At 36.3% G+C, this 27,786-nt stretch overlaps 1 protein-coding gene across 2 annotated transcripts in view; it reads left to right on the forward strand.

The window, feature by feature from the left end:
* Positions 1-27,786, forward strand: part of LOC140441347 (uncharacterized) — a 278,993-nt gene that overhangs the window by 162,276 nt on the left and 88,931 nt on the right. Inside the window, exon 1 of one of the 2 annotated variants that reach the window (XM_072532009.1) lies at positions 25,585-25,675. The exons of the other annotated variant lie outside the window; for it this stretch is intronic. Within the exon in view, the coding sequence (XP_072388110.1) occupies positions 25,662-25,675 (14 nt within the window). The 5' untranslated portion in view covers positions 25,585-25,661. Of the gene's footprint in view, positions 1-25,584; positions 25,676-27,786 lie in introns of those variants that run through there. 2 annotated transcript variants of the gene reach the window in all.

Here is a 27,786-nt window from a genome sequence, read left to right on the forward strand (position 1 = left end):
TTTATTATGTTATATAAGTTTTGTATACTTCACCTAATTTACATACCGTTGCGTTTTACATGACGTCATCCGCGTCATAGCCCGTGAGGTCACATGCTACCAACACGAAATATTTAGGCGGTAGGTGTGTTCTTTTTTAGAATCACTTTGCCGAGTACACTGGCATTACAGCCACTATACATATTTTATTATATAAGTGTAGAAATATTATTTAAAGATTTGTATTAATAATAATATGTTTCATTTAATTTGTATAAATGCATTATAAAGCGTTTTTATGAAGAACATTTGTTCGGAACACACTGTAACTGTAATCGAACGAAGGTGATATTTTGGCATAAATTGGTTACACTTATTTGACAGTTGCGGTGTTGACACTTTAGTTTTGTTTTGTTTTTGCTCAAATTGTTTTTAACACTTTTGCAATAATTATGTGACCTATTTGATTTAAAAGGGATTCAGGATTTTTTATACTTTGGAAACCATGTCAACTTCGATCTCTGTCAATGAGTTGAGTTTGCTGATGACATATTTTTACGAACTGAAAAAAATAGTTATAGACAGAAAAAAATAAATCTACTCGTCCAAAAATCTGAAATTGTTGACCAAAATTCTTAAAAATAGCCAACGAGAAAATAGAGTTACAATAAGTGGAAAAGAGATATAAGAAGTGGAGAAGTTTAGATATCTGAAATAAGTCATGTAACACAATGGAGGTAGAAAATCGAATATTACAAGAAAAACAAAATCACAAGCATTTAAGAAAAATATACCTATGGCTAACAGGTAAATTTCACAAAATACAAAAAGAAACGATTTTTTAAAAGCTTTAAGAATATTACTTATTATTATTAAGGAAAATAATAAGTAAAATTAAAGGACGAAAATGAAAATGACTACTCTCAATGAAACTATATATCTCCTGAACCCTAAATTGGATTTCGATGATTTTTTTTCACATTGTAAGTATATTTCTAATTAATTACTATATTAATGTTTTTTAAAAAATTTCAACGTTTTTTTTTGTTTTTTCATCTTATTTTGCAACACCCTGTGGAATTTATTAGAAGCAAACGCTACATCTTATTAATATTTCAAGATAGCTTCATTTTTTTTCAACATTTTAGTAAAAGAATCATTGATATCTTTATTATCAAAAAAGATAAGTACGTTCAAAGCATAACGTAATTTTATTGAATTGTAATACTTATTAACAAAGGCAGTTAGTTGGCTATCAAAAATCATACAATTTGACAGGACAGTTCTAGACTGTCAATATTGTTTACAATTCAATAAATTGATTTGATGTTTTGCATATGTTGGTTAGTTGACCATATTTCAAGAAATCTGAGCCAAAGTGAATGTGTGCAGGCAATTACTTTAGCTGATGTAGGGTTAAGTTCTCGTGAAAAAGGCTTGAGGTTAAGAGTATCTCATACTACAATATCAAAAATCATTCAAAATTTTCGAGAAAAAAACGACTATACGAGACGGCGTGGACAAGGAAGAGGAAGACTCACAACATCACGACAAGATCAGTTTATGAGAGAATGTTTTGTCACAATGAGACATTTACAAATACAAGTGGCATATGTTCATAATATTCAAATTAGTAGAAACACTTAAAGGCGTCTCGCTGAACAAGATCTGCAATGTAAGGATACCAGTCAGAGCACCAACTTTTAAAAGTAAATTATCGTAGAAGTAGATTACAATTTGCCAGAGAGCACCTTGACTGGGAGCACGTATTGTTCACTGATGAATCGAGGTATTGCTTATATAGCTCAGCTATATATTACGACCTATTACTTTATTTAATGGAGAATCTGTAATGGTTTGGGGAGGAATATTTCTTAAAGTGCGAACGGACCTTGTTGCTTTACAAAGAGGTTCCTTAACAAGTGAAAGGTATATTACAGACACTTGGTCTAACCATGTAGTTCCATTTGCTCCTTACATAGGAAATAATTTTGTTTTAATGCATAATAATGCTCGATCACATGTTGCACGTATGATTCGTGATTATTTGGACGAGGTTGGAATACAAACCATGAACTGGCTACCCTGCAGCCCTGATCTAAATCCCATAGAGAATTTGTGGGATATTATTGATCGTCAACTCAGGAGCCGACAGCCACCACCTGTGTCTCTTGACGACATAAACGATATGGTGAGAGATGTTTGGGATGCAGTTAATCAAGACCAAATACGCCGCTTGTTTTTAACTATGCCTAGTCGCTGTTAAGAAGTAATTAGATGTAGAGGTGGAAATACTCGTTATTTGGTCTTATGGGAAAGGGAATTGTTAAAGATTATTTAGGTTATGTTTTCTTGGGCTTTAATTGTATTAAATGTAAATAAAGTTTGTTTTCTTTTTTAAATTTTAATTTAAAGTTTTGCATAATCTTTGATAATAGAGATATTGTTGTGAATTTATTAATTGTTAAGTCTTTAATTTATAATGTCTTGTTCTTATCTTAATTCATTAAAAAGCACAATGACTGATATTTATTTATTTTCACTAAACATACATAATTTATTAAAAAGCGAACGTAACATTTTATCGCGAGCGCGTCGTCCGAATTAACTGTCCCTTCCAAATAAAGTTCCGTTATTATATACCAGTGCCGTTATCTCGAAAAATCCAAAACCTTCGATGGCGAAACGGTAAAGGCAAACTGGATTTCCCTCGCACTGGTTCTGGAAGGTCGCTCAGGTAAATCGAGGCCTCTCGTAATCTCTACAACATATTAGAATAAAAACATGTTTTAAAGGTTAAAAACTATGACTCATATTTTTACGTAACATTGCCCCCCTCTCAAAAGATGGTTCCTCCTGGAACCTTGTTGGGACTAGAACTGGAACGGTATGCTGGTATCGGCAACTGGACCCTCTTTTACAACTTCCAGTTGTATAAAAATGACAAGGGACGGTTTTCTCTCCGCACCAGTAACTATGCGGATTGCAACAGACTAACACCTGGACTTCGGTGTCTTTAAAGATCTCCTCCACCATATTTCGGATAACTCTCCAATCTAATTGGCGGCACTCCAACTTTGGCATGGCTAACTTTTGCACGTCGGACTCTAGTACGTGCCCTCTCAATTGAAGTAAGGCTTCCCATACATCTCGGTAGGTAGGTTGGTCACGGGCAGTGTCTTTTGTTACCAGGTAGAAAAGGTAACGTGATGCATCTTGGAGTTTCAAGGTTTTACCGGGAGCTGGCACTTGGCATTGAAGTTCTGCAACTCGACCAAACTTCCTTCGAAAGACGGATGCCAACCCTGGTGCGTCTTTGATACTGGCCGGGATGGTAAGGGCCAGCGAGTAGTCATCGGGGAGCGCGAGTAGATCTTGCTTTTCTTCAGTGGTAACACCATGTCTCGCTTTACCGGTACCTCCATAGGCACCCATGAATTCCTCAAACGTGAGGTCAGACACATCTTGGACTTGGTTTACTTCCACTTCTTCATCTACGTCGTGGTCACCTTCGAAAGATGCCAACCGGTTATGGTGTACTATCATCGGTTTTCCCCTCGGAATCTTGCTTATTCGGTAGATGACATCGTTGATCTTCTCCATGATGAGGTATGGACCTTCCCAAAACTGCTGCAATTTGGGAGAACAACCTTTTCGCTTCTTGGGATTATACAGCCATACTTTGTCGTTCTTCTTAAAGCAACCCTTTTCGGCTTGTGTATCGTACCGTTTCTTCATTCGGTCGCTAGCGATCTGAAGGTGGGAACGGACCAACTCATGTACATCGTCCATTCTTCTTCGTAATTCGATCACATAATCTTCACCTGCTACATCTTCTCCAGGTCGACACCCAAATTCTAGATCACAAGGTAGTCGCATTTCGCGTCCGAATAGGACTCTGGCTGGTGTCTGGCCCGTTGATTCGTTAACAGCAGATCTGTAGGCCATTGTGAAGAACGGAAGGTATTGGTCCCAGTCTCGCTGATGATCGGACACCATCTTTGTCAAATACTTGCCAACTGTCCTATTCATTCGTTCTACCATACCATCCGATTGCGGATGATACGCGGTAGTTCTTGTTTTCTTCATGCCTAGTCTATCACATATTCCTTGGAATAGATCACTTTCGAAGTTCCTGCCTTGGTCACTATGGATCTCCAAAGGCACTCCAAATCGGCTGATATATTCTTGGATCAACTTATCTGCAACGGTGGCGGCCTTCTGGTCTGGAAGTGCGTAAATCTCGACCCACTTAGTGAAGTAATCCATTACTACCAACATGTACTTGCCCCCATTTTCACTTTCTGGAAATGGCCCTGCAATGTCCAAAGCTATTCTTTCAAACGGGCTTCCAACATTATATTGTCTCATAGGAGCTCTCCTTTTCCGGTGAGGCCCGTTACTCGTAGCACAAATAGTACATTTCTTACACCAGTCTTTTACGTCGTCGGAACTGTTCATCCAATAAAACCGTTCCCGAATTCGCTGAAGGGTTTTCCTTACACCAAAATGCCCTCCCGATGGACTGTCGTGTAACTGACGAAGTACTTCGGCTATTCTGCTCTTTGGGATCACCAACTGTCTTCTCTTCTCTGAACCGTCATCATTTTCCAGGACTCGTTTGAGCAAGCCATCTTCGATGATAAATGAGTCCCACTGGGCCCAATACGTCTTAACTACTGAGCATAGGTTTGATATTTCCTGCCAAGGTGGTCGACGGTTTTCCTCTTTCCATTTTCGGATTTTCTGTATAACTGGATCTCTCTCTTGTTCTTCCCTTATCTTAGTAGGCGTCCAGTCGTCGTTGACAATCGTCGTTCTTAGCACTGCTGCTTCCTTGGATTCCGTTTTGTTGCAGTGGGAACACTCTGCTGGGCATGGCCTTCTGGAAAGAGAATCAGCGTTTCTGTGGCTAACTCCGGCCCGGTGCTCAATCTTAAAATCGTATTCTTGGAGTCGTTCGATCCACCTGGCTATCTGACCCTCTGGATTCTTAAACTGCATCAACCACTTAAGGGCGGCATGGTCGGTTCGGATTAGAAACTTTCTGCCATAGAGGTATTGGTAGAAGTGCTCTACTGATTTAACTACTGCTAGAAGTTCTCTTCTCGTGACGCAATAATTCCGCTCAGGTTTTGAAAGGACTTTACTAAAATATCCGAGGACTCGTTCCTGTCCTCCTTGAATCTGAGACAGCACTCCTCCAATTCCCACGTTACTTGCATCCGTATCTAAGATGAACTCTCCTTCTGGCAGTGGATACCCCAAAATTGGTGCGGTTATTAAATGCTTTTTCAACGTTTCAAAGGCATTTTGGCAGTCTATATCCCAGCGGTATTCTCTTGATTCCTCTGTAAGTCGCGTTAATGGCTTAGCGATATCTGCAAACTTCTTAATAAACCTCCGGTAGTAAGTACATAGTCCAAGAAAACTTCTCACTTGATGTTTGTCAGTTGGTTTTGGCCATTCCTTAATGGAATCGATTTTTCCCTTATCCACGGCCACTCCTTCTTTACTGACTATATGACCCAGATAATTGACTTTACCTTGAAATAGCTGGCACTTCTTGGGGTTTAGCATCAATTGGGCAGCTTTAAGTCGATTAAAAACGTTTTCTAAATTCCTCAAATGATCTTCGAATGTCTCCCCCAAGACGATTATGTCATCTAAATAAACCAGGCATGTTTTCCAAGATAACCCTCTCAACACATTTTCCATAAGCCTCTCAAATGTCGCAGGAGCATTACAGAGTCCAAATGGCATAACGTTGAATTGCCACAATCCAGATCCTGTGGTGAAGGCTGTCTTTTCTTTATCTACTGGGTCCATTTCTACCTGCCAGTATCCAGACTTCAAATCCAAAGTAGAAAACAATTTACTTCCAGCCAATGTGTCCAATGTGTCATCGATCCGAGGCAGAGGATAACTATCTTTCTTGGTAACGTTGTTCAGCAAACGGTAATCCACACAGAACCTCGTCGTTCCGTCTTTCTTCTTAACCAGGACCACCGGAGAGACCCATGGGCTCGTAGAAGGTTCTATCACCCCGTCTTTCTTCATTTCCTGAACAATCGTTTCAGCTTCCTCTCTTTTCGCCTGTGGTAATCGTCGAGCTGTTTGACGAATTGGCTTAGCATTACCAGTATCAATTTTATGCTTAACAACCGTAGTTCTTCCCGTCTTTCCTCCTTTCGGTACGAAAATATCACGATACTGCCGAAGAAATTCCCTTAATTTCCTTTTCTCCATCTGATTTAGAGACTGTCCTGCAACTGCAACCATTTGGTCGAATTTATCGTTGGAATTATCAGATGTTGTCGCCTGACGGATTATGGATGTCACAGGTACACAAGTTCCTACTTTTGTCTCTTTCTTTATGGTCACTGGGTAGTCGTTGACATTGATAAGTCTCACAGGAATTTCTTTAGCCGAAGTCACCAATTCCTTTCCAATTATGATTCCACGGCCAACCTCATCGTCGTGGTTCCAAGGCTCCATCATAACAGGTCTCCCTTCGTCTACAATTCCCTGTAGTCGCGCTACTATGATCGTTTCGCTTCTCGCAGGCACGACTGTATCTTCTGTAATGGCTGCTTGCACAGTGTTGTCATTATGTGGATGGAGAAATACCTCCTCGTTGCCAACTTTGATTACCTTATTCTTAAAATCCAATTGGAATCCATGCATATTCATTACGTCCATTCCTAATATAACATCCTCTTCGATGTCAGCAACTATAACAGTATGGACAAACTTTTCTGCCCCAATTCCCAATTGTACCTGGATTTCTCCATGAATGTTGGCATTTTCACCTGTAGCGGTCCGAAGTCGTAACCTCGTTGGTAACAGTTTCTTTCGGCTGTTTATAACTGTCGGGCGTATAATGGTTCTGGTCGCTCCGGTATCCACCAACAACGTATGTCTTTTACCATTTATTTCTCCATCTACATATACACTATCTTCACGACATTTCAAAGAAGCTATTAGTATAAGAGGGTCTTTGGAAAAGTTCCGGGTCGAAGCTGCTCCCCTAAAGCCGACTCGTTCTGGTTTTTCCGATGGTGAGTTTCTTGATTTTATGGTCTTCGTTTTCTTGCATGTCATGCTTTTTATCAAATTAAAGAGCTGGTCAAGTTTATCTTCATCTCCTTCCTCTTTTACAGTCCTAACTTTACTGTACCCGCCAGAGGCCTGCGTAGCTGACTCGTATTCGAGGGCGGCGGATAAGACATCAACCAGCGTCTTGTGACGAGCTAATCGTAGTGTTCTCTGCATTTCATGATCACGAAGACCATCAATAAACGTTTGAACGGCCAATTTTTCCATCATGTCTTCGGGAGCTGTTGGATAAGCATATCGTACTAATCTGGCAATATCTACCTCATATTCTTGAAGAGCCTCATCTTTCTTCTGTCTACGATTTTTAAGCTGCGACTGATATACATGCTCCAAATGTTCGTGGCCATATCGCATATTTAACCTCTTCTTCAGTTGTTCGAAATCATCGGTCTCCTCTACTGCTATGGTCTGAAGCACATCTAAGGCATCTCCTCGAAGAGCGATAGTCAGGTTTACCGCCTTTTCTTTTTCAGACCATCCATTTGCTCTTGCGGCTGATTCGAACTGTTTCATGTAGTTGTTCCATGACGATTTTCCATCGAAAGTTGGGACTTTCACATGGACAGAACCTCCACTTCCTTCAAATTTCGGCCGTGTTTCCAACTTACATTTCGTCTCTTCTTCTTTTGTCTCCACTGTAATTGGATTGTTTCCTCTCTCTGCTGTCCCTGTTTCCTCCATCTTTCTTTCCATCTCTTTAATCTTTTCTTCGAAGGCCAACATATCGGCAGCAACTTGGTTTTTTAACGAAGACACTCTATCGTCAAGAGCAGATATCTCTGAAGTGACTTTAGAGATGTTAGCAGAAACTTTGCTTTCCAGAGAAGAAATCTCGTTAGAAACTTTGCTTTCTAAAGAAGCGATGTTGCCGGATACTTTGTTCTCCAATGATGCGATGTCGCCGGAAACTTTGTTCTCTAATTTCGAAATCGACGAGATGACAGCATCTTCAAATATATAAGTCTCTGGATCTAGTCCTTCTTCTAGCAAAGCGTTCTTTAGTCGTTGGACTAACTCAGCCTTTTTTCCGGTAGAAGCTAATTCTCTGTCTTCGAGATGTCTTCTTAAATTAGTCACTGTCAGCTCATAAATCGTAGCCATTTTCACAATTATTTAATATTCACTTGTATTATTATTATAAGTCTAATTTATGTTCGATCCCACTTCTGACACCATTTGTTGTGAATTTATTAATTGTTAAGTCTTTAATTTATAATGTCTTGTTCTTATCTTAATTCATTAAAAAGCACAATGACTGATATTTATTTATTTTCACTAAACATACATAATTTATTAAAAAGCGAACGTAACATTTTATCGCGAGCGCGTCGTCCGAATTAACTGTCCCTTCCAAATAAAGTTCCGTTATTATATACCAGTGCCGTTATCTCGAAAAATCCAAAACCTTCGATGGCGAAACGGTAAAGGCAAACTGGATTTCCCTCGCACTGGTTCTGGAAGGTCGCTCAGGTAAATCGAGGCCTCTCGTAATCTCTACAACATATTAGAATAAAAACATGTTTTAAAGGTTAAAAACTATGACTCATATTTTTACGTAACAATATCAAGATTTTTTTAATGAAAATCTTGAAAAAGGATGAAACTATCTCAAAATATTAATGAGATGTGGCGTTTATTTCTAATAAATTTCACGGGGTGTTGCAAAATAAATGATGAAAAAACACAAATTTATTTTTACACCTCGTATACGGGTAAAACGTTGATATTTTTCAAAAAAACATTTATACAGTAATTTACTAAAAATAGACCTATAATGTGAGAAAAAAACATTAAAATCAAATCATCCGTTCATAAGAAAAATAGCTTCAAACTTATGGTACATTTAAGGTGGTGCGTTAATTCTGAGCGTAGTGTATATTGGGTGTATATACCTATATAATAAAATATCTCTCAAAGATGGGGAATCGGCAAGGGAAAGGCCGAATAATAGGTGAACAAGAAATATAACAATAGAACATGAAAAGTTAGGTTTTCGATGAGAAGATAGAAAGCAGATCTAGATACGGGGAAGAATGGAAAAGCCTGTTAAAAAAATTACAAGAATGTTAATTGTATTAGTAAATTAAACAAATTTTGTTTTTTTTAAAGAATGTTATTATTTATAAGACAATTTATTTATTTGATAACAATAATAAAAGTAAAAGTAAACCTATGTTTAACAAAATAAATTTTTTAGTTTTGAAATAATTTTCTTAATTTGTATATCTGTTCATTGTTCATTATGATTGTTAAATATAAGCCAAAGGCATAACTTTGTAATGTTTTATGCCATTCCTTAAATATTTCCCAACTCGATGGTCTTGTTCTAAATATTTTGTAAATAAAAACGTCATATAGCATTCTTAAGTATATACAATAACTGATATAATAGAGAAATTAAACATATATATATATATATATATATATATATATATATATATATATATATATATATATATATATATATATATATATATGTATAACTCAAGAAGTTCTTAAAGTTTGATACGAATTACTTAATCACTTTAAATTTAACAGTATTCAGTAATCATCAAATAAAATATTTCGTATGGATATTTTAGAATAACAGAAGTTTACACATATTTCAGAAATTAGAGCTGGGGTACTAGCAGCGATTATGCTAGATCCTGTCCTAGAAAGACTATATACATGAGACATTGCAGAATTAGAACAAAATAATACGAGGGTTGATTGATATAAAACTAGCCTTTGATAGAAAAAACAAGTTTTTTGGAATTAAATCGATTAATTTCTCAACACAGTCCCCTTTTAGCTCGGTACACTTAGTAAGACGATGTTCCAATTTTTTTTATCCCATCAGAATTTGCTCGATCTCTTCAAAATAGGCCGAAGTTTCACCGACGATTTCATCATTTGTTGTGAAACGTCCTCCGAGCCATTTTTTTAGGTTTGGAAACAAGAAAAAATCGCTGGCGGCAAGATCTGGGGAATACGGTGGGTGCTCAACCAATTCGTAGCCCAATTCGTGTAATTTTGCCATGGCGACGGCCGATCGGTGAACCGGTGCATTGTCTTAGCGAAAGAGCACTTTTTTGCGTTCCAAACCGGGGCGTTTTCGACGCAATTCTGCATCGAATAGATCTAATAATGCTGCGTAGTACTCACCATTGATTGTTTTTCCTTTTTCCGAGTAGTAGATGTGGATGATGCCCTTCGCATCCCAGCAAACAGTCGCCATCACTTTGCCGGCCGAATGTGCACTCTTTGCCTTCTTCGGCGGCCCTTTTCGCCGCGTTTGCGCCACTGTTACGACTGTTCTTTGGTTTCCGGTGTGTAATAATGCACCCAGGTTTCATCAACGGTAATAAATCGGCGAAAAAAATCGTCTCCGAAGTGGTCACACGTTTTTGCATTTGATCGATTGTCAGCAAACGCGGCACCCATCGTGCGAATAGCTTTTTTATGTCCAAATGATGGTGAATGATGTTGTGTACGCGTTCGTAGGAAATGTTTAGGACCTCTATTAACTCACGGAGCTTAATTCGACGATCTTCCTTAATCATGTCATGGACTTTGTTGATCATTTCCGGCGTGGTGACTTCATTTGGCCTCCCGGGACGCTCATCATCAAAAACACTCGTACGACCACGAACAAATTCAGCTTTCCAAAATTTTACTGTTGCTAACGAAGGGGCAATCTCACCATAAACTACTTCCAGGTCGGCTTTGATTTGCACATTCGTTTTACCCTTTTTGTGGAGGAACTTAATTGCCAAACGATACTCGACTTTTTCCATTTCTCCGAAAACACAAAATTTGCTTGCTTTTGACGGCTGTAAAACCAAACTAATTGTTTTTAAAACTTAAAATTTTGACAGACGTCATGTCATGAATGGCAAATGTCAACACCGAAACCAATTCGGTATCAAGTAGCGCCATCTGTCAAAAGCTAGTTTAATATCAATCTATCCTCGTATTGCAATCTTCGCAGATGATGCAGCTATTCTAGAGGTAGTGGTTGGAAACACTCATGAAAAAGCGAGTGACCAGTTGCTGACACGACTAAATCAGATTCATAAACCCTAAAATAGCGAATCAAATTAAATGAAACCATATGCAACTAGTAACTTTACAAATAAAAGAACACAAATTAAATCTCTTAGAAGTAATGATACCATAGTCCCCTACATAACATCAACGAAGTATCACTGGAAATTTATGGGCATCACTGGAAAGTCCACGTCAAAAAAGGAGAACTGGATATTGGATCAAAAAAAATTGGATGGTTGGGAGTAAACCTCAATTATCCATTGTAATAAACTGTTAGTCTATCAATAAATTCTAAAGACCGGTATGTGTATAGGGTTTTTAACTTATACTTTTCAACTTATAGGAGTATATAGACTTTTATTCGACGATTTGGGAATTCAGATATAAAAAATAGTTCGTCTTTGTCAGGAGCTTAACATGAACACTAAATAAAATAATCAAGACATTGTAATTCACGAGCAGTGACTTTACAGGCATGTAAATGTTAAGATAAGCCAGCTTCTTGACACCATTAACATAAAGAGAATACCCAAAACAGAAAAATCCCTTCGTGTTTAATACAAAACCAGAAAATAATGGGACCAGAATACCAACAGACCAATAAATAACCAGATATATAACAATATAATGTTGTATGTTGAACTGTTATTAAGCAACATTTATTAGAGAAGAGAAAACACCACAGGATGGGCTCTTAGTTTTAATAAATAGTCGAGAAAATTAGTTAAAAATTTAATTGCTAATTGGTCAGTTTAACAGTTGCAATAGTTAAAAAAAATACCATAAAAACAATTATAGCCATCTTAACGGTTATACTAGCGGTTGAATGACATATTAGCAAACATAGAGAACCCAGATAATGGAAAACTGAAGATCTGACACACTGTATACAGACCTCTGAGCCAACATAAGAACTATTAAAGTTCATTGCACGTTATTTTTGTGTCCTTCCTACACAATTTTACATAATAATTTACTTTCTGCTATTTATTCCCGCGGCATCGACACATCGATACCATCCGTTTAAAGGTCGTTATACGGCAAAATGCTAATCTGTGCATGACTCTGCTTTTACTCATCGCTTGCTTCTTACTACAACTAGTAACCTATCGTTTTTGTTTTCAAAGAACTGGTTTTAAAGGATGCGACTATTTATAACTTACAGTTAATTGGATACACATCAATGGGTAAAAAGTGGATTTTCGTAAATTACCATGACTCTTTTTATGATTAGTGTTTTCCAATTGTATTTTTCACATTTTTGATGTACATGAAACTTTTTAATTTAATATGAATAAAATCATGAAAACGGTTAAATCTTGTGAAAATTAAAATTGGAAACCGAAGTTTACCGTTATCCATGGCGTCACATCAATCATTTTATTTAAAATTGTAGTTTCATATTTCGATTGTAGTTTCGTTCTACTTAATTTTATCCGTAATTAAAACTGAAACTTTTTATCACAAGATTATATAAATTATAATTATTACCCAAATTATATAAATTATTTTCAACGCAGTAATTTGAATCGATGCAATAAAATACACAAAAAGGTTGAACTAAAGAAGAAAAGTTACTTAAAGCTTAATGTGCTTGAGTATCTGTAAATAAATTAAGGCAAGGGTAATACAGCGTAATGTTGCTTAAACTTTTGAAGCGACTTTTTTCATTCATTTAAATATTGTGAAAAAACTACGCATTGTAGATGAACACACTCAACAGACAACTTCTTTGAAAATACTTGCTCTTGAAAATTGCAAATTAAACCGGAAAGTAACATTTTTTTTAATTATATAAATATTATATAATTATATAAAAGAGGTCTCAATTTTAATTTGTATATTATGTGAGGTGAAAAATAAAATCTTGTATGTACCATTGGTGTTACCGGATGATTAAGCACATCGAGCAACATTTATCCCTCGGGCCAGAGGCCCTCTGGCTGGATTATATTGCTCTTCGGGCGTAATCAATCATCTTGATAATGCCCTTGGTACATAAATAACTATTAATACATATTTAAAACATTATGAAACTATCTCAAACAATACTATTTTTTACAGAGAATATAAAACATCTTTTTTTTTGAATGTACATAAAAGTAATTAAATCAAAAAAATTGGTAAAAAAGATAGTAAAATCTGTACAAACTAGAGGCTGTTTGTTCTTTGTATTATATTTTTACATATATGTATTCAACCAATTCTTGAAGGTATGATTTTTTTGTTCCCATATATTTAGCGGCTTTAAACATGTAAATCCAAATAGCACTGATGGCGAAATAGTTATTCCGAAAATGTTCTGTAATGTAGCCCGACAGGGTTTTTTTTACTAATTATTTTATAAATAAATTAAAGATATATTAAATTGTAACCATATACCTTAAAAATTGATATTGCTGGTTGTACTGAAAGTGTCCATATATCCTTGTTTTCAAATAAATAAATATGCGGCACTTTCAGATAATCGCTAGGGAGAAATGCCGATATGTGTGCCATCCCTACATCTAGGTGGCCTAACTACAGTCAAGATAAACAGAGGATGTTCCATTACCCAGGGCAGACGAAGTAACGATCAGATCATAAGCCTCCACGAGTCACACGGGAAGTTTGGAGGAAGAACTTGGGGGTCAGATAGATACCAATTCTCAGTGAAGTATGACCGGTTTGATGTGATGTGGATCCCACTGTATAGTGGTATATGGGGGCAGGGTTGATGACTGAAATCGGAAATTGAATGTAAAATAATATGTAAAGGCAAAAACCTGTCCAAGAGGTATAAAACTGTTGGCGCTGTCTGGGTCAAGTGGTCTAACTTAAGATTTTCTTATATACCAAGGGAGTTTAGATATCTGGTTAGTTGGATTGTGTGCAGGGTTAAAAGTGACGAGAAAATTTCGACCAGAATAGAAAATGCACTGGCGTTCTGTATTGTGCAGTAAAAGTCTGTCATTGATCACACGTCTAAGAGTATTAATATGTTACGTCTAGTCCGCTTTGTTCTATCGATGTGAAACCTGGACAACAAAAATAAAAAATCTCAATAAATTAGAAACGTTCGAGTTGTGGTGTTACCATCGCATGCTCAGAGTTCCATGGACATCACACATATCTAACGACCGTATGCTAGAAACCATGCACAAAGAGCTAGAATTGATCAACATAATCAAAATAAGAAAGGTCCAATACTTCGGCCATATAATGAGAGGACCTACTCCGGTTGATCATTCAGGAAAAATCGAAGAAAAACGCTGGGTCGGAAGAAAGCAACTGTTCTGGCTGCGTAACGTTAGACAATGGACAGGCCGAACGGTCGAGGAATTGTTTCATCTAGCTGCCGATCGAGGAACATTTCATCAGCTTGTTAATACGACGATAGCCACCGCTTGAATACAAGCACGGCACACAAAGAAGAAAGAAGGGAATTGGACCGAGGTAAATGAGTTTTGACTTGGAGCTTCAGTTGTACTGGAACTTTTCGCAAGTCTACTTTGGTAACTTTTTTTGAAATATGATTTATTACAGTATTTGGAAAATTTGCATTCATTTACATTTCTGGTACTTCACGAATGGGTCGTTTTGGTCGACCGCCTTTCTCAAAACACTATAATGAAAAGTAAAGTTAGTAACGATGGCCAAGTGGTGCTCACCCACTATGCTAAAGAGTGCCAAATGGTTTGATTGTAAAAGCGTTATCATGGCGTTGAATTACATAAGGCGTGGGGAGGCTGATACATGCAGACGATGAAGGGTAGACAAAATGAATTTTTTCCTCACCTTCTATGGGGCCAAGTTGGAAGCCGTAAATACTTATAAGTTCGCTCGTGGAATCAATGTATCTCGACTACTTTTAAATGACGGACACATATTTTGTACCAAAAATATCAAGTACCTTTTTATTACGAAGAAACAGAATTGTTTTTCGTTATTATAAGGATAAAATAAAGAAAAATGAACTCTATAAATTTATTCGTACCAAAGTTACCATTAAGACCACGTATGCACTCTAGTGCACATGCCAAAAGTCAAAATTAACAATAGATAATGAATCGGTACCAAAAATTATTAAAACATTCATTATACAACATATGCCGAGTTAAAATTTATTTTTTTTGCTTGGCGCAAAAAAAATCATCCAATGTTTTATATATGCACTATAATATGCAAATATTATATGAAGGCGCAACAAAATTAGCATGTTAGCAAAATATATGAAACCACGGATAGGTTGTAAGGTTTGTCGTAAAAAAGAAAAGACAAGCATCTTTTAACAATAAATAATTCATGTACAAATATATCAAACGTGTATGAACATAATATGATAGTCAGCTATCAGCTGGGGTTAGACCAATAACAAATTTAAAAAAACATCAACTATTCCTGAACAAATTCTTGATGCTTCTTAAAGATGGATCCAAATACATCTTTGAAGAGATCAAAAATTTGAAAATCTTAGCTCATAATTCATGTAAATATGTAAGAAAAGCTGCATTAGTATACCAGAATAGTCTTTAGAATCGTTACGTAATCTCTGAGACTACTTTGACTGTACACTTGATAATATCATATAAATTGCATATATTTAACGTTGGCCCGTGTATAGTAGGCTGTATAATCAGAATTGGGAATGTAAATAACTAAATATGTTTCTGAGAGATAAAACCTTTGCGTATTTTCTTAAATTAGTACTAGAAGTAACGAACTAATATAAACTTTAATTTACACAATTTTATACAGTTGCCAATTTCATATGACGTGAGCAGAAGAGTATTGTTCAGTTACTTGTAATTAGTAAACAGGTCAATATAATCCTATATGTAAATCCTAAGTTTCTTAGTTTCTTATTTTCTTTATTAACGACCGCAAACTTACAGACACAAGTTAAAAATAAATGACCCCATACCAGTTTAATACTCGTGTTTTAAGTGGGGTAAGTTGCACAAGTGCAATATGTATTATATACTAGTGCGAATTTTATTATTACAAAATTAGTAGCAAATCTCAAATTCTAAATAATAATCTATTAATTTATTTACTACAACAAAATTCTGTTTCATGGGGAAAAACAAGTGACTATATAATCATAAGTAACTCGTCAATCCGTTGTGGATCTTGGGCTGCTCATAAAAAAGTCGCCACTTCTGTCGATTCCTGGCAACTTCCCTGCATCTTCTGACCCTTAGCAATCGTGACATTCTAGCAATGTGTCCAGCCCATCTAAGCATCTGCAATTTAACGAATTTCACAATATCTGGGTCGGTTTATAACTGATATAGTTCAAAGTTGTATCTTCGACGCCATAACCCATTTTCATTTACGGCCTCAAAAATCTTTTTAAGAATTTTTCTCGCAAAAATACCAAGAAGTCTTTTTGAGTCATTTTGAGATAAGGTCCACGGTTTAGCCCCATATATCAAAACCGGTCTTATTAAGGTCTTGTATATATTGAGCTTTACTGCACATTTTATATTTTTATTATATAAATGTTTCTGGAGACCGTGAACAGTTCTGTTTGCTATTGCTATGAATCTTTTTATTTCGTCGCTTGTCGTGTTTGTTGCGTTTAGTAGCGATCCAAGATATGTGAATTCTTTGAATTGCTTAAAGGTATAGTTGCTAATTTGAATTCTCTGTTGGAAATTTGGGGGGTTTTTAGAAACCAACATATATTTGGGTTTTTCCTCGTTTACCAAAAGTCCTAATTCACTTGCCGCGTCCGCAAACCTTGTAAAACACTGCACCATGTCTCTCATACTTCTGCCCACTATAACTATATCGTCAGCAAATGCGAGAATTTGCGTCAATCTATTAAAAATAGTTCCATTCATTCTAATATTTAATTGTCTGATTGCATTTTTCAAGGCAATAATAAAGAGGAGACACGCCAGCGCGTCCTCCTGTCTTAGACCATTATTAATGTCAAAGAACGTAGAGTTTTCTCCTTCAATTCTACCGCATGCGCTTATGTTTTGAGTTGTTAGTTGGGTCATTTTAACTAACTTAGGTGGGATCCCAAAGTCTATCATTGCATTATATAATGCAGTTCTTTTCACACTGTCATAGGCTGCTTTGAAGTCAATGAAGGGATGGTGTGTATCTATGTTATATTCTAGTGACTTTTCTAGAATCTGCCTATGTACTTGAATTTGATGTGTAGTTGACTTTCCAGCAGTAAATCCCCATTGATATTGACCAACAATATCCTTTGTAAAATGTTTCTAAAATGTAAAGTCTTTCAAACAATACATTGCCGAAGATTTTATCCGATGGTCCGATGGTATCCGCCTATGCTAACAGAGTAATGCCTCTATAGTTCTTACACTTCAATTGATCACCCTTTTTATGCAACGGACATATTATTTCCTTTAGCCACTCTTCTGGTACCAATTCATTCTACCATATAAGTACTATTTGTTTATAAATTGCTGCAAACAGTTGATCACCACCTTTTTTATACATTTCCGAACAGATTTCATCGATTCTTGGGGCTTTATTGTCTTTGAGTTTTAGGATGGCATTTGACACTTCTTCTCTTGTTCGGTCTTCACCGTGTAGTTGACGTTGTAGAGTTTCATTTTTTTATCTTGTGCCCATGTGTTAACTAAGTTTTTATCATGTAGAATTTCACCGATAGTGTCTTTACAAATTTTTAATCGTGGTTTAAATTCTCGACGTCTATTATTTAAGGATTTGTAGTATTTCCTCGTTCATTTTTATCGAATAAACTTTGTATCTCATTGAGAGTGTTCTGTTCGTATTCCCTCTTCTTACGTCGATGGATACGTTTTTCCTCTCTTCTAAGACGTCTATACTCTTCTTTTTTCCTCCGTGTACAACCTGCGTCGATGGTTTTCTGACATACTGCGTTCTTTCTATTTGTGGCCATTTTGCACCCATGATCAAACCAATGGTTTCTTTTTTTCTGATTTGGTTTTGCCCAATATTTCAACCGATTTCTGTAACACAATATCTCGTGTATTTGCCCATAGTTGGTTAATGTCTTCTTCTTCTTCTTTGTTTTTTGTTCTTATTTGATCTTCTATTTGCTGTCTGTATACATTTGCAGTGTCGGGATCTTTTAGTTTATTAATGTCGATTTTTTCTCTCCTTCTCCCGATCTCTTTTTTTAAATTGGTTTTTCTCTCTTTAAATCGTGCTTTAACTAAATAGTGATCACTATATATGTTTGCTCCTTTAAAAGACCTAACATCTAATAAGTTGGAGCATCGATGATTATATGATCTATTTGATTAATTGTTTCATTATCAGGAGATTTACAACTTCCCTTATGTATATCTCTATGGGGAAATCGCGTCCCAGTTATTACCATGTTCTTAGATATCGCAGTTTGTGATTTTGAGACCGTTTTCATTAAAGTCGACGTGTAGGCTTGTCCGATGTTAGGCGAAAATATATTCTCTCCTTCGACTTTGACATTAAAGTCTCTATTAGTCTGCTATTATTTTGATGTCATTTTTTGGGCACTCATCGTACTCTCGGTCTAGTGCCTCATAGAACATGTCTTTTTCATCATCCTCTTTTTCTTCCGTTGGAAAAGGGATGCTAATAATGCGATTATTGCGAACATCCCTTTAAGTCTTATTCGACATATCCTATGATCAATAGCTTTGAAATAGATTACACTATGTTTGACCTTGCTGCTTACAATAAATCCGGTACCAAATTCGTGTCGTGTAGGATATCCACTGAGTAAATATTGCAGTTATTTTTTTTCAGGATGCCTGAGCTAGTCCACCTCATTTTATGTAGAGCAATGATATCTGCTTTGGCTTTTTTCATATTTTTTGTATGAGCAGAGTCGTGGCTCCAGGCTGATAAAGGCTTCTTACGTTCCACGTGCAAATTTTTAAATCATCATTCTTAGTTCGTGTTCGAGTTCGTCGTATGTTAGACAGTCCGGTTTCATTTTTTGTAGCTCTCATAACAAAAGTTTTTTTACAGGGTTGGGTAGTTAACCCAATGCCAAACCCCCTTTTCGGAGGGATATTTCACCCGCTCTCGTCGATTTCCGACCCAACTTTCCACCCGGGTTGATTACCGGATCTCCATATTGTTCTGAGGCTATTTTCTTGTGGCATTTTAAAGTAATTACTATTTAAATGGGAATAAGCCACAATTAAAGGTTAAAGTACGTTTATTGACGTTTCAATTTCCACTTCGGAAATCGTTTTCAAAATACAAACATTAGTCAATTATATTTAAATAGTAATTACCGGATCTCCAGTTCGGTTTACAGAGACACCAGCGTGAAGGTGAGAGTCGGATTTGAGTAGAAGAGGCTAATTGGAGTAAACTGGAATCAACTCCATGTTTTCGCGTTCTACCCCTTTATCCCCCTATAGTCTAAGTGACGAATAATTCATTTTTTTAGTGGAGCAAAAGCTCCTTTTGGAGGGGACAAAGCTATATAAATATACAAAAAGGTTATGTTTATCGTTTCTTAAATTTTAAAAGTGTTTTTTCGTATGTACTGTTTCATGATGTATTGGATGAAACCATAATCTTCTGTTTAACTGCTGTGAAGACCATGGTGTATTCGATGTCAATATAAAAGTGCAATGACTAATGCGTGGATTAGTTAAAATATCACCAAGTGATTGCCGGTATAAGCAATCCCCCACTACTGGCCAACAGCTTCGTGTAGAGGAGCTAGTAGTAGTAGAGCATCTTTTTGTCCTGAGGTAAATAAATTTACACCAAAGGCGGAGGACTACGAAGAAGTAGTCCGACATAAAGATGTGGAAAAAAATCCCCACGATGAATGATAGTACCTGCCTAAAGTGGAACAAATTAAAAATCCTGCGGTTACGATAGGAACATGGAATGCAAAAACACTCTTTCGAATTAAAAATAGTATTCCCATGATACAGATTAAAGCCTGCTTTAAAAAACATAAACCTAACTCAGAAGTACGCACTTACTTCTATAAATCTATAAACGAAGTTCACATCTTCTACTCTGGCTTTATCAAAATATTCAATTTCACCAAAAAAAAAAAAAAATGAGGTTAATATAATTATGGGCGATTTTAACACCAAAATTGGGCAGTGAAGAGTAGAAGAAGATTTATCGTAATAATGATAGACTACTCGATACAAATGACAGGCAATTTACTGTAACTTTATAAACGTCATATATTTTGTTATTTTTCTTTTAATAATTATTTTATTTCAATTTCTTTTGATTTTATTCATTTATTAACTTTTATTTCTTTCATTTTACTATTTTTATTCTAAAAATAGTTGGTGCTCAATTTTTCAATCAACTAAAAATCCTATTTAATCTTTATTTTTCATTTTCAATCTTCATTTATTTCAGTTACGAATATTTCCTGTATTTGACTCCAGCTGTTTTATGTCACAGACATGGAACATATAAATTTCTATGCCTCACTTCAATATACAATATATCGGTCAGTTGACAACTCTGCCCTGACATGTTACACTTCAATGCTGAAGAAAGGTAGATTAATTTTTATACTTTATTGTTATTTATACTAATGTCTTTTTAGCTGGTGCTTCTATTGAAAATTCGTTTTTACACAATAAATCTTTTTCTTTAGGTTTTTTTGGTTCATTTTTTGTCCACCTTGTTGGATAAAGAATTCCGCAGCAGATGGTTGAATATGATTCCCCACGTTGGGCGCCAATTGTAACCTTTGAACAACCCATCAGAAACGGTGGGCGCCAATGTGTAATCATTAAACGACCCATCAGAAACATACATAACAATATAACTACTTACAAAGTTAAGAGCTAATGTAGAACAATAAAACTCACAACTTTCTTTGGGAGCCAATTGTTAGGCCTCGTTTAGCTTAGTCTCTTAGCTTATCTTAAAAGTAAATGTGAAAAATGAGTTTGGCTAGGACAAAGAAACTAAGATATTAACTAATCATATTTATTGTACATAAATAAGTATTAAAATTAAACAAAATCACAAAGCAAATCTTACCTATACGTTTAACATAAAAAATTTTAAATGATACCTAAGTATGGGTATCAAGATGTTGTCTTGACGTAGCTGGACAGGATTGCAGTATGTAATGATTAGTTGCTGATGTAGATACTTTTATGTTTTAGATATCTTCTGGTGGTCATTGGGTTCTAAATAGCAGCAGTTAATATTTCATGATCGACCATGTGCTGTAGAAGTCTTAACCCAAAAAGATGGATAAAAATTAGCCAAAAAAAAACCCAGAGACTTACTTATATTCTATTATTTTTTATGGGACAGATGGATGTACAATGAACCTAAATGCTATGAGAAGGTTAGAGGCCTTTGAGATGGGGATGTTTAAAAGACTTTTGGAAATACCATGAACACTAACGAGGTAGTCAGTATGGCGTACAATGGGCCATGACAGAGAACTTCTTAACACTATCAAGAAGCGAAAAACCAGTTATCTTTGACAGGGTGAAGTTGTGAATAGATGTCCAGGTAGCAGCAGAGGTTCATGGTTGAAAAACCATGAGAGTAGATGGGTCTCGATACTCAGTTCTTATTGAGAGCCGCACAGGATAGACAATACTGTCAAACCGTACAGTGTGCAGTACATTGTCATGTGAATGAGATCTTACGCAACTGAAACGTTCATCTTCAACTGGTATAGTTCTTCTCACGCCCTTTTTTTAGTACCCCATTTCTTTCTAATACATGTATTAGAAAGCGAAAAACAAATTGTTAAGGAATTTAATGAGGAACTCATAATTGCAAATACCTTGTTCAAACTTCGTAAACGTAGATTATACAGATGTAGTTCACAAACTGACAACAACAACAAAATAAACGAGAACTTCAGAAAAGTCAAAGAAGATAATGCAGAAACTCTAATTATTGACCAAAAATGGGAGAAAATTCAACATGCCTTTGGGTCAGTTGGAAAAGAAACCCTTAAACCACTTGAGGAAAAAACAAAACCTTGGATGACAGTAGAAATTTTTGAACTTAGGGAAGCACGAAGAAAACAAAGCAAAAGACCTGAATAAATACAAAGAAATTCAGAAAAACATCAAAAAGAAAATTCGAGAGGCAAACGAGAGGTGGCTCTCCGACTGATGCAAGGAAATAGAAGATGTGAAGAAAAATTTACACAAAGAAATAAGAGGGTCTAGAAAAAGCACAAAAACGAATATCCTTAAAAATGATGAAGGAAATATTATTACTGATATGAAGGAATTATTGTGTCACTGTACCAATTACATCCAAAATTTATTTAATGATGAAAGAGAATAACTATCATTAGAAACCACAGAGGATACCGGACCACCAATATTACGGGAAGAAGTCATCTATGCCATCAAAAACAAGAAGAAGGCAAAGCTACCGGACCAGATGATGTGCTCATCGAATTATTAAAACTCATTGATGAAAATGTCATTGATCTAATGGTTGAACTCTTTAATCTAATGTATCAGACTGCTACAATCCCCAGACAATGGCTGCAATCGAACTTTGTGACAATACCCAAAAAGTTAAGTGCAATATCCTGCTCAGATCACAGAACAATAACTTTAATGAGTCACACAATTAAATACACAGCAGAATTGTTAAAACTCTTGAATATGAAATTAGTCACACACGATTTAGCTTTAGAAATGGTATGGGCACAAGAGGTGCTTTGTTCGACTTAAATATGCTGGCCCAGAGATGTATGGATATGAATCAGGACATGTACTTATGTTTTGTAGATTATAAAAAGGCATTTGATAAGGTTCAACATAAAAATCTTGTAGATATATTAAAAAGTAAAAATATTGACAGTCGTGATATGAAAATTATATCTAATCTATATTGGAATCAAACTGCCAAGGTAAGAGTTGACAACCAGAACACCCGAGATTTTAAAATACAGAGAGGAGGCCTCCATGGTTGAGTGCTGTCACCACTACTCAATGTCTACATTGAAGCGGTATTTAAAGAAGCGCTCTCAGATTCAATAGAAGGTATATCTATCAATGGAGAAGTTTTGAATAATTTGCGTTTTGCAGATGATACAGTAATAATGACGGGTAACAACAATGATTTACAAAACGTAATGCAACGACTTACTGAATGCTGTCATGAATACGGACTAACGAATACGGAATGAATTTGAAAAAAACTAAATGCGTGATTATGACTAAATCAGCAGGTGCAAACATCCAATTGATTGTTGAGGATACTGTAGTTAAGAGTGTGGATACCTAAAAATACTTGGAAACTTGAATAACATCAAATGTAGACCAAACCAAAGAAATTAAGACACGTATTGAAATAGAACGTGCATCATTCGTTAAACTTAAAAAGTTTCTTTGTTGTCGGAAGATAAAGTTAGGACTACGCCCAATAATATTTCAGTGTTACGTATTTACTACTCTTCTTTATGGCTTGGACGCATGAAAGCATTAAAATAAGTGCATCTGCATAATTTGGCCGCCTTTGAATTTTGGTGTTACAAAAGAATCCTACGAATATCATAAACTCCAATCGTCATCGAATGCGATAGTCTGTGGACTAGTACGCATTTCGATGCGCATCGCCCCGCCTCGAATTTTCCCATTGGCTCTTGACCTGGAAATCCCTATTTATCGCTCGAACAGCGCATATAAATATTGGCGATTTTCAGGTCAGCCAGGTCAGTCCCTCACGGGCTCTCCGAGAGCTTAGTGCTCTCGGGGCTCTGCTTCCTGCATTTATTTTCCATACTCTGTGACTGAGAATTGTTTCAACTTAACTTGGTGTTTTTATTTCGACGAAGAAATTGTCATGTAAGAAATATCTTGCCTTTTTCAAGGCAAGACACCGAAAATAAATATTTTCCAAGTCCATAACCCGAAAATGGACTTACGTAGAGGAGCTCTCGACAGTATATTCTAAGCCCTCTACAGAGCACCCGGGGATATCAGAAGGTGGTTAGACCCTTATTTGTTCCCCCGAGGTGACACAATAATGTCAAACGCAGAAATTACTAGAAGAATAGGAAATGAAGCTGAATTAATATTGACTATCAAAATAAGAAAACTTAGGCCATGTTATGAGAAGGCAAAGATACTCATTATTATAACTTTTTATGTATGGCGAAATTAGAGGAAAGCGAAATATGGGAAGACGAAGAATATCGTGGCTTATGAACTATTTAGAGCGGCAGTCAACAGTGTCCGCATAGCCATGATGATTTCGAACCTTCGATAGAAGATGGAATTTAAAAAAATTATTTATTATTATATAAAGGATTATTTCGTAAAGAAAATCTACATATTGCATCATCAAAATATATTCATATATTCAGAACCCATATTTATGGTTTCTGAATATATATTTATGTGCAGATATTTAATTTGTTGGTATTAAGAATTCATCAGCCGCTAACCAATTTGATCGTGCGAATATTCGGATTGTTCCATGAGCTAACGATATCTTGCATGCACTCTAGACACGCACTTACCATCAACTGTTTTATTTTGTATTAAGTTCGTCGATAAATATCCTTGATAAATAATATCCTATAATAATAATATACAAATTATAGGAAGTCATTAATCTTAAATTCTTTGGTAATGTAGGGTCCAAAGTTTTAGTGTTTAGTCTTTATTGCATCTAGATCTCGCTCTTTTTAAAACACTTTAAACATACATAGTTCACAACACAAATAGGTTGAAACTTCTGTTCCTTTTCAGTTCTGGTGAATGGAATCTTGCATAGAGCCAACCTCCATGTACGAGTGACATCTTTCTAAGAACTTATGTTTAATAACATCTATTTAATTTAGCTGAACACGGTATAAAAAGAAATGCTATGACATTCTGCTTTCTGTTCTCATCTACGCGTGTATCACAAAAAACTGGAATAATACATGGATAACACATCAGTGGATGGTATTTGCGAAAATGACAGTAATTTAAATATTGGCGAAAGAAAAGAAGGGTTATTTTGAGATCTAGTCTCGTCAATTTATTTTGTTTTCGGTGCATAATTAATTTCTCCTTACTAGTTGATTCATAAAATCTTTTAAATTGTTCTGTATGCAACAGTCTTCAAATTATGTTCGTGGCAGATTAACGTAAAAAGTGATTTTCGGCCCATATGGCAGATTAACGTAAAAAGTAAATTTTTAGTGATTTTCGGCCCATTATAATACTAAAAGTTTTCGTAAAAGATTTTCAGTTCCTTGTTAAAGTGATAAGAAATGTAATTTTCATTACAATCAATTATGGCTTGATGCCGTATAAACATAATATTTAATTTAAAAATATGTTACCGCTTCTCAGATCTTATGTTGCGGTGTCAACTGTAAATTTACATAAAATTTACAAGTAACAAACTAATGATTCGTGACTTTTGATTTACTTTGATTATAGTTATAACATATTTGTTTATTGTTTAAACTTGGTTTAAGGTCGAAACACTGAAAATACTACACTAATAATTAGTTGCTCCATATTATTTTATATATCACGTTATTAGTGGTTATAGTGCAGATGTGTTGAAAGTAATGAAAGTTTGATGATATAGTTGAGATTATTGCAATTATGAAGAAAATAAGGTTAGTCGACTTTACTTAAGTATTAAAAAACGTTTAAAACTAGTACTAATATGCATTAGGCATAACTGAAAGATATTATTTTAAACAATATGAATACAATTGTTACCAAAATCAAGTATATTGTTGTGGATTTATTAAAAGGTTCAATATTTATAACACTTACGGATTTAATTTATTTCTTTATTTATATTAACTTATCTGACAAATTTATATATTATCCGTACGTTACAAATTCGCGAGCGCGGGTTCAGAATTAACTGTTCCTTCCAAATAAAATGTCCTTTATATATGCCATTGCCTTTACGCTAGAATCATCGAACAGCCTTCTCGATTAGCGGTGAAATTATAACGGTAAGGCAAACGGGTATTTTTACATCGGCTCGACCGTTTCTGGAAGGTTCATTCAGGTAAATTTCTGCCGGCTAATAGAATACTCTCGTAAAATCTAAAAACAGAACACATTAGTCATAATATTTACGGTTATTTTAGGCCAGGATAATTATCGTAACACTGCCCCCCTCTTAAAAGATGGTTCCTCCTGGAACCTTGTCGGGACTGAAACCGGAACTGTATGCTGGTATCGGCAACTGGACCCTCTTTTACAACTTCCAGTTGTATAAAAATGACAAGGGACGGTTTTCTCTCCGCACCAGTAACTATGCGGATTGCAACAGACTAACACCTGGACTTCGGTGTCTTTAAAGATCTCCTCCACCATATTTCGGATAACCCTCCAATCTAATTGGCGGCACTCCAACTTTGGCATGGCTAACTTTTGCACGTCGGACTCTAGTACGTGCTCTCTCAATTGAAGTAAGGCTTCCCACACATCTCGGTAGGTAGGTTGGTCACGGGCAGTGTCTTTTGTTACCAGGTAGAAAAGGTAACGTGATGCATCTTGGAGTTTCAAGGTTTTACCGGGAGCTGGCACTTGGCATTGAAGTTCTGCAACTCGACCAAACTTCCTTCGAAAGACGGATGCCAACCCTGGTGCGTCTTTGATACTGGCCGGGATGGTAAGGGCCAGCGAGTAGTCATCGGGGAGCACGAGTAGATCTTGCTTTTCTTCAGTGGTAACACCATGTCTCGCTTTACCGGTACCTCCATAGGCACCCATGAATTCCTCAAACGTGAGGTCAGACACATCGTGGATTTGGTTTACTTCCACTTCTTCATCTACGTTGTGGTCACCTTCGAAAGACGCCAACCGGTTATGGTGTACTATCATCGGCTTTCCCCTTGGAATCTTGCTTATTCGGTAGATGACATCGTTGATCTTCTCCATAATGAGGTATGGACCTTCCCAAAACTGCTGCAATTTGGGAGAACAACCTTTTCGCTTCTTGGGATTATACAGCCATACTTTGTCGTTCTTCTTAAAGCAACCCTTTTCGGCTTGTGTATCGTACCGTTTCTTCATTCTGTCGCTAGCGATCTGAAGGTGGGAACGGACCAACTCATGTACATCGTCCATTCTTCTTCGTAATTCGATCACATAATCTTCACCTGCTACATCTTCTCCAGGTTTACATCCAAACTCGAGATCACAAGGTAGTCGCATTTCGCGTCCGAATAGGACTTTGGCTGGTGTCTGGCCTGTTGATTCGTTAACAGCAGATCTGTAGGCCATTGTGAAGAACGGAAGGTATTGGTCCCAGTCTCGCTGATGATCGGACACCATCTTTGTCAAATACTTGCCAACTGTCCTATTCATTCGTTCTACCATACCATCCGATTGCGGATGATACGCGGTAGTTCTTGTTTTCTTCATGCCTAGTCTATCACATATTCCTTGGAATAGATCACTTTCGAAGTTCCTGCCTTGATCACTATGGATCTCCAAAGGCACTCCAAATCGGCTGATATATTCTTGGATCAACTTATCTGCAACGGTGGCGGCCTTCTGGTCTGGAAGTGCGTAAATCTCGACCCACTTAGTGAAGTAATCCATTACTACCAACATGTACTTGCCCCCATTTTCACTTTCTGGAAATGGCCCAGCGATGTCCAAAGCTATTCTTTCAAACGGGCTTCCAACATTATATTGTCTCATAGGAGCTCTCCTTTTCCGGTGAGGCCCGTTACTCGTAGCACAAATAGTACATTTCTTA

Source organism: Diabrotica undecimpunctata, chromosome 5 (genome assembly GCF_040954645.1).
Source record: "Diabrotica undecimpunctata isolate CICGRU chromosome 5, icDiaUnde3, whole genome shotgun sequence".
NCBI classification, from domain to species: domain Eukaryota; kingdom Metazoa; phylum Arthropoda; class Insecta; order Coleoptera; family Chrysomelidae; genus Diabrotica; species Diabrotica undecimpunctata.